Source organism: Myotis davidii, unplaced genomic scaffold (genome assembly GCF_000327345.1).
Source record: "Myotis davidii unplaced genomic scaffold, ASM32734v1 scaffold428, whole genome shotgun sequence".
NCBI lineage: Eukaryota > Metazoa > Chordata > Mammalia > Chiroptera > Vespertilionidae > Myotis > Myotis davidii.
In genome coordinates, this window is record NW_006299834.1 from 2,774,515 (window position 1) to 2,783,563 (window position 9,049).

A 9,049-nucleotide genomic window follows, 5' to 3' on the forward strand; every position below is an offset into this window, starting at 1 on the left:
TATTTCAATATCAGAGAGATAGAAATATATTTCTTCCAGAAAATGTAATACTTCTGTTTAGGTACATAACTATAGAAGTGTGAACAATAATAATCCCAATAGGTTAAAATGTTGCATGTATTTGTTCACTGAAAACCTAATTTGACCCATTGTTAATAGTGAACTTTTGTTCCTTTAAAAGTTATGGCTCATTGCCTTGTGATGTGTAATGCCTAAAGCCTTTTTAAATGTTTCAGGGCAGCGTGACAGCAATGACAGTGTTTTTTCCTTTGGATACAGCTCGACTTCGACTTCAAGGTGAGTATCTTTTGTAGAGTCAGGAAGCAATCGTATTTTTCTAGTAAGTTCTAAAATAACACAAAGATATTCTGTTTCATTAGAGATCCATTGTCCATTTTCACTGACACTTTAAATACTCATCATCATTGCTATTTCCTAATTAATTGAGAGAGGTTCATGGGTCAGTCATAGCCTCAGCCATTTTCTATTCTGAGACAACCTGGTTGGGCTTGCATTCATAGTTTTGAATCATTGCAATTATTTCTAACTAAAATAACACAAAGATATTCTGTTTCATTAGAGATCCATTGTCCATTTTCACTGACACTTTAAATACTCATCATCATTGCTATTTCCTAATTAATTGAGAGAGGTTCATGGGTCAGTCATAGCCTCAGCCATTTTCTATTCTGAGACAACCTGGTTGGGCTTGCATTCATAGTTTTGAATCATTGCAATTATTTCTAATAAATAATATGACTTTTAAAAGGCACAGTGGAGAGTTTTTGCTGGGGATGGATTTTCTCAAAAGAGAAGAGAGAATAGGAAACATAGTGGAGCCAAGTACCCAAACCTATGCCAAAATGTATATGAAGAGATAAGTGTCAGATGAGTTTTGAATAAACTAATTCCTATGTTATAACCCTTCATGACTACTATTTTTAATTAATTTTAGAGTCGTAGGATAGATAATAATTTCATCAGACTCAACTCAAAAAACAAATATTAAAAATATATACAGTACAGTGAAAAATTTCACTTTAGTCTTCCCCCCTTTTCCTTTTTTTCTTCCCTGCAGATAATGTCCTTATTAGTTTCTCAAATAGTTTTGCAGAGTTTCTTTATGGAGTAACAAGCAAATAAGAATATATATTCTTTTCTTCCTTATGCCAAAAGCATACTTTTCCCATAGTTCTGTGCCTTGCATTTTTCATTTAGCAGCATATTTTGGATACCTTCCAAATCAGTACATTGGGAGCCTCTTCTAACTGTAGAATGATCCATGGTGTGGATATACCATAACCTATTTACTACCCCCCCCGCCCCACCCCCAATTGGAGATTCTTGGGTTGGTTGGTTCTTTTGTAGAATAGATTTATTCATATGCCACTGTTTCTGTAAATACTATGAAATAAATTCCTAGAAGTGGGATTGCTGATCAAAGGGTAAATGTGTTTTTAATTTTGATAGCTATTGCCAGATTCCTTCTATATAGGTTTCCTAATTTGCTATCATATACGCCATATAGGTACCAATTTAATTATTTTTTGTTGTTGTTTTTGTTCATCCTCACCCGAGGATATTTTCTCCATTGATTTTTAGAGAGAGTGGAAGGGAGAGAGCACAACAAGGCTAAAAGTTTGGAAACTTGAGGGTTGTTTTTTTTTTTTAATTGATTTTGAGAGAGAGAGGAAGGAAGAGTAAGAGGGAGAAAGATTGACGTGAGAATGAGCCATCGATGGGCTGCCTCTTAGCACACCCTCTACCAGGGATCAAGCTGGCAACCTGGGCATGTGCCCTGCCTAGGAATCGAACCGGCAATATTTCAGTGCACTGGATGATGCCCAAACAACTGAGCAACACTGGTCAGAGCTGGAAACTTGAGGTGTTTTTTTTTCTTTTTTTGGAAGCTTGAGTTTTAATACTGACTTTGCTACCAATCACGTGTCCTTCACAGCTTTTGTTTCTACAGCCTTTTCTCTAAAAGGGAGATGATAGTTTATTTCCTCTCTATAAGATGTTAAGATAAAAATGAGAATATGTAACTTTGGGTGGGGAGGGGGACAAGAGAGCCTTATGAATATAAGAAATAAATTTCTTTTTTAAAATGTTATCTTTATTGAAAATATTACAGATATCCCCTCCCTACCCCTCCCCCCCGCATTAAACCCTTTCAACCTACCCCTGCCGCCCCCCAAGAAATAAATTTCTTTTGTCACATCTTTTACTTTGGGTATTAGGTATTGAATTAAAATGCTATGATCCATGAATAACAGACATATTTTTCCTCTTGTAGTTGATGAGAAAAGAAAGTCCAAAACTACACACATGGTGCTCCTGGAGATCATTAAAGAAGAAGGCCTGTGAGTACTACCACCTTCATCTTTGTTAGAAAAGCACCTCCCTAGGAGATTCACAGCCTACACTCCTTTCTGTGCGTTCTCATAGCCTTGTAGTGTGAATTTGTAATTACCTGACTGGTAAGTACAAGTCCTGTGGTTTGCCATTTTGAATCTTGATTGTAGAGTCTTCCATGAAATCAATATTTTGTTTTTTGTACAGTAAACTGAAGAAGGTAATAGTTGTGTAGTTTATTCCTATCAGGTGCATCTAGGTTATGTACTACTTTTAACTTTTTATTTGGAAATAATTTCAAATTTACAAAAAGTTGCAAAACTTGATTACTAGTATGTGCTTTACCCAGATTCACCTATTGTTAATACTTTTTTTTTTTTGTCATTGGCTCATGCATTCTTTCCTCCTTTCCTCTCTCCTTCCTTTTCTCTCTGTACCACACACACCATACACAGATTTTTTTCAAATTATTTTAGAATAAGTTTCATACATCAAAACACTTTACCTTTATGACATTGACTTTTTTTAAAGTTTTTTTCAATATGTTTTTATTGATTTTTAAAGAGAGAGGAAGGGAGGGAGAGAGAAACATCGATGTAAGAGAGAAACATGGATCGATGGTTGCTTCCTACATGTACCCCCACTGGGGATCAAGCCAGTAACCCAGGCATGTGCTCTGACTGGGAATTGAACTGGAGACCTTTCGGTGCACAGGGTGACACTCAACCAAGTCACACAGGGCTGCCGTTGACTCTTTTAAAGAATATAGTCAGTCTTCCTCCCACTTTTAAAAAATAAAATGCTGCTTATTTTAAGTCTGCCTCATGTTTCTTCATGATTAGATGAGGCTATGTATTCTGCGCCTCATCTTTATTAGTTATTCATGATTTTTTAAAAATATGGTAAGAATCATTTATTGACTGCCTCCTACCCATCCCCTACTGAGGATCATGATCCAGCCTGAAGCTGGGGCATGTGCCCTGACCGGGATTCTAACTCTGACCTCCTGGTTCAGAGGTCAGTGATCAACTACTGAACCACACCGGCTGGGCTAATCATGATTTTTTTAGATTCGAGTTAGCCACTGAATAATTTTATGTTTCCTCTGTTGCAATTATAAGCACTCTCTGAGCAGTTACTTTAGTTAATACCAATATAGACTCAGAAATTTCTGTTTTACTAGTGATTTACAATTGATTACTATACTTTATTATTTTGGTGCTCAAATTGTTCCAGGTTTGACCAGTGCGAATCCCTTAGTCTGGTTCCTGTACTCTTATAATAGGCCCCACCACTTCTTTTGCACTTATATTCTATATTTACTTTATTTTAAATATTATTGCCCTGTAATAAAATGTGAATGATGCTGTATTAGCTAACAGCCATGAAGAAATTATCTTTAGTATTACTAAAAGAAAGCAGTAAATAAGCCATTGAAAGTTTATTGTTTCTTTGGTGTCATTGGTGCTAGAAAAGATTTCTTGGTTTGGGCATCCTTCAAAATGTAAGATGTGTATAATGTAAAGTACATTGTAGTGTAGGAGTGAACTTTGAAATTATGTGAATGATAATCAGCCTTTCCTAGGACTTAACTCATTTCTAGTGGCTTTTGTCCATCATCTTTATTTTACTTATTGTTTTTTCCCTAGCCTGGCCCCATATCGAGGATGGTTTCCAGTTATCTCCAGTCTCTGCTGCTCCAATTTTGTCTATTTCTACACTTTTAATAGCCTCAAAACAGTCTGGGTCAAAGGTCAACATTCTACTACTGGAAAAGATCTGGTGGTTGGATTTGTTGCAGGTAACAAAGTTTTCTGAGCATAAAATATTTTTATATCTTTTTTTTAAAAATTGTTTTATTGCTTAAAGTATTACAAAGGATATTACATATGTGTCCTTTTTTTCCCCCGCCCTTGACAATCCCCTGGCCTCCCCTAACCCCCAGTGTCTTATGTCCATTGGTTATACTTATATGCATGCATACAAGTCCTTCGGTTGATCTCTTACCCCCCTCCCTCCTGCTCCCCAACCCTATTTTTATATCTTAACACTTATTTTGTCCATATGTCCTCTATGAGGTTACTTTAGCACAGAGTTATGCTACAAAGAATATAATTAGTTTGCTGACTTGGCTGTGTGTGTGTTTTGTGTGTGTGTGTGTGTGTGTGTGTGTGTGTGTGTGTGTGTGTGTGTTAAAAGCACATAACATAAAATTTACCATCCTAATAATTTTAAACTGTATACCTTAGTAGTAAGTTTCTGTACATTGATGTGAAACTGATCTCCAGAACATTGTCATCTGACAAATGCGAAACACCAGACCCATTAAACAACTCCCCTTTCCCTCCCCAGCCCCTGGTAACCACCATTCTACTTTCATTTGACTACTTTAGATGCCTCATATAAGTAGAATCATACAGTATTTGTATTTTTGTGACTGGCTTATTTTACTCAGCATAATGCCTTCAAGGTTCATTCATTTTATAGGATATAAAAGGATTTCCTTCCTTTTTAAGGCTGCATAATATTCTGTTGTATGTGTATATACCACGTTTTGTTTATCCATTCATCTGTTGATGAACATTTAGATTGTTTCCACCTCTTGGCTACTGTGAATAGTTGCTGATATGAAAATGGGTTGTGCAAATACCTCTTTGAGTCCCTGCTTTCAAATCTTTTGGATATTTACCCAGCAGCTCTTTTTTAAATTTTGTGAGGAACCACCATCCTGTTTTCCACAGCAGTTGTGCCATTTTATAATTCCACCAGCAGTGCACAGCAGTTCCAGTTTCTCCACATCCTCGCCAACACTTGTTATTTTGTTGTTGTTTTTTTGTTTTTGATAGAAGCCATCCTAATGAATATGAAGTGACATTTCACTGTGGTTTTGATTTGCACTTCTCTCATTTTTCATTTGCTTGTTGGCTTTTCATAAATTGAGTTATTTGATTTTTTTCTTCTTGAGCTGTAGGTATGTCTTCTTTATATATTCTGGATATTAGCCCTTATCAGATATATGATTTGCAAATATTTTCTAAACTGCGTCCAGCATGGCCAGTGATAAACTTGAGGAGGGGCGGTGAAGGATTAAAGAAAATAGACAAGAGAATACAGTTGGGGCCAGGTGGATCACTGTGCCTGTATGAGGACACAGTCACACAGCCTGTAAGCGAGTCTTTATTTTATAGTCAGATCACACAAAGCAAAACAAGGGCAAGATGTTTACAGTGTTCTTGCGAATTTCAAATCTGCTTCTTTCCTGTTGTTGCCATTCTCTGAACTCTATCAAGCTTTGTTTAGGCAGCATTGTTGTACCTCCCTCAGCCCACATCCCTTAGCTACCAGGAACTGCAGGGTCGACTGTAAGGTCAAGCTTATAACCATAGCTTTTTGGCTATAACTGTGCTGGGAGGGCTTTGCCCTCCAGGCTGGGACTTGTATGTGGCTTTGCCACAAGTCAGTCTGAGGCTTGATCCTGTCTGAATGCTGTAGCCACTCTCCACAATTTTCTCCTATTTTATAAATTGCCTTGCACTCTGTTGATTATATTTTTTGATACTCGAAAGTTTTTGTTTGAGTTTTAAGTTTGTACCATTTGTCTTGTTTTTGCTTTTTTGCTTGTGCTTTTGGTGTCATATCCAAGAAATCATTGCTGAGTCTAATATCATGAAAGCTTTTCTCCTATGTTTTCTTCTAGGAGTTTTATAGTTTTAGGTCTTACTTTTATGTTTTCATCCACTTAGATGTATAATAATAGTCTGCATATTTGCCTTTATCTTTTACTAGGTAATGAACCACTTAAAGGCAGAGATTAGAGCCAATTTTTGTATGTGGTATAAGATAAGGGTCCAATTTCATTCTTTTGGGTGTAGGTAATCCAGTTTTTCTAACACCATTTGTTGATGGTACTGTCCTTTCCCCATGGAGTGGGTCTCGGCACCCGTGTGGAAGATCCATTGACCATATATACACAAATGGTTATTTCTGAGCTGACTTTGCTGATTTTTATCTTTTCAATCCAGAGAGGAAGATAAGTTATCCCTGTTTAGCAGCCTATACCCAGAATATATGGAAGTTAAGATTTCTTTTTTAAAAAAGAGGGATTTCAATAACTTCCTTGCTTATTTTCCACACACACACACACACACACACACACACACACACACACACAAACTGGGGTTCACATGAGATGTTTACATGTTAACATGACCAGGACTGGCTACATAATTTGCAATGCCCGGTACAAAATGAAGATATGGGACTCCTTGTTCACAATTTAGTAAGCATTTCAAGATGGATGACACCAAAGCATTAGACAGGTTGCACACCCATGAAGCCCACCCTGAGTATGAAAGCATTTAGTCAAATGTGACAAAGGTATTTATTGCACAGCCCTAGGTAGTTTGTATCATAATAGTTGTTGATGCTTTAAAGGGTTCATAGCAGGATGAAAGGTCACTTTTGGCTGTGGGGAGAGGGAGGTATCTTTTTAAGAATATGCATATATATTTTTTTTATTAATTTCAGAGAGGGAGAAAGAGATGGAAACATCAGTGATGAAAGAGAATCATCGATTGGTTGCCACCTACTCATCCCCTACTGGGGATCGAGCCTACAACCTGGGCACGTGCCCTTGATCAGAATCACACCGTGACCTCCTGGTTCATAGGTTGATACCCAACCGCTGAGCAACATTGGCCAGGCAGGGGGGAGCGTGGTATCTTATACAAACCAATGGCTCTTGAATTAAGCCTTATTAGGGTTAGGCTTAATTAGTAACATTTATAGATGAATAATGACAGTTTCCTGATGAAGGGAATGACAGAGAATTGAGAAAATCCAGGACTATGTTTAGAACAGTGAGTTCTCTTAGTTAATGAGTGAAGTGAGTATAGGAACATGAGCAATAAGATTGTAGAGGTGAGTAGGAGATAGATTTTAGAAGGCTTTGGATCCTTGTTACCTGAGACTTCAGAGCTACTAGGGAACCATTAACCTGGTATTGTGAGTATTTAGTTACTGTCTGCCTCTACTTAGTGGAATGGCTCAATGCTACTCTACTGTATATTAATAGTCTGCATATTTGTCTTTATCTTTCAGTAGGTAGTGAACCGCTTAAAGGCTGAGATTACATTTTTGTTATCTCTTCATCCCTAGTGTTTTAACACAGTGTCTAGTACATGGAAGGTACTGACTAATTGTTGAACAAATGAATGAAATTTAAAGACCTGCTCCTCCTGCATCCTGCAGTTTACTAAGTGGCAACTCTAGTCTTCTACTTGCCCTACCAGAGATCTCAAATATTCCTCTCTCTCTCTGACCCCACTTCCAGTCTATGAGCAGATCCTGTTGCCTCTCTCTGCATATGGTATCCAGTGCAGCCACTTGTCTCCACTATGACCTGAATCCAAACCATAAAATCTTGACTGGATTATCTTCAGAGCCTCCTGGACTGATGTCCTGCTTTTAATTTTGTCCCCTTTAATCTGTCTTCAACATAACAGCCAGTGTGATCATGTTAAAACAAAAGCGAGACCATATTTTTTCTCAAAGCCCTCCAGTTGCTGCTTCCCATCTTGCTCAAAGTAAAAGCCAAAGTCCTTACCTTGTCCTACAATGCCCAGTATGACCTGGCCCTCCTAGTCTTCTCTTCACTCACACCACTGCACCACACTGCCTCTTCTCTTTGGCACCACTGGCATGCTTCTGCCTCAGGGCCCATGTGCCTGCCTTTTCCTCTGCCTGGCAACTGCCTGGCTCACTCCTTCACCTCCTTTAAGGTCTTTCCCCCAAAATGACCACCATGTCTGAAATAGACACCTCAATAATCTGCTAAAATTTTCTTCTTAACTCTTATTCTCTAACATCCTACATATTTTACTTATCTTGTCTCATTACAACATTAAAAACGTAAGCTTCATGAGGACAGGGATTTTATTTTTTATTTACTGCTCTATCGTCAGCACCTAGAACAGAATTGATCACATACTAGACACACAATATATGTTTGGTGAGCAGACCATGAATGAATGACTTGCAAAAGAAAGACTGTACTTGTTCTATATTACCCAAAGGAATTGGGCCAGGATAACAGTACACATAAAGTCATTTCAGAGTTGCTAATTCATATCTTGGGTAAAAATCATTTACTAGCTAATGTCATATATGTTTCCAGTTGTTTAAGAAGATAAACTTAATATTAATAAAAATAACATTTCTAACAGGACTTAGAAAAAACAGATCATTGGGGTAAGAGTTGTCTTTTGGAACTTTCAAAAATAAAGTGACTAAGCACTTGGTGATTGGATTAGAACAGTGGTTCTCAGCTGAGACTGCTTTGATCCACAGGGGGCATATGGCAAATGTCTGGAGATAGTTTTGGTTGTCACAACTTGGGGATGCCACTGGCATCTAGCGAGTAGAGGTCAGGGATACTGCTAACCATCTTACACAATGGCACCCCTCACACACACCCAAATAAAGAATTATCTGGCTATACATCAATAGTGAACTTTCAGAGAGAGAGATTATAAAAACAATCCCATTTACCATCGCACCAAAAAAATTAAGCTACCTAGGAATAAACTTAACTAAAGAAGTAAAAGACCTCTACTCAGAAAACTACAGGACGTTGAAAAAAGAGATAGAGGAAGACATAAACAGATGGAAGAACATACTGTGTTCATGGATTGGT

The 9,049-nt window shown here is 37.6% G+C and overlaps 1 protein-coding gene across 1 annotated transcript in view; it reads left to right on the forward strand.

Annotated features, from left to right (window-relative positions):
* Positions 1–227: 227 nt before the first annotated feature.
* The window catches only part of SLC25A17 (solute carrier family 25 (mitochondrial carrier; peroxisomal membrane protein, 34kDa), member 17), a 25,069-nt gene continuing 16,247 nt past the window's right edge, over positions 228–9,049 (forward strand). Inside the window, exons 1-3 of the mRNA XM_015571916.1 lie at positions 228–297; positions 2,297–2,363; positions 4,005–4,156. Coding sequence (XP_015427402.1) covers positions 228–297; positions 2,297–2,363; positions 4,005–4,156 — 289 coding nt within the window. The remainder of the gene's footprint in view (positions 298–2,296; positions 2,364–4,004; positions 4,157–9,049) is intronic.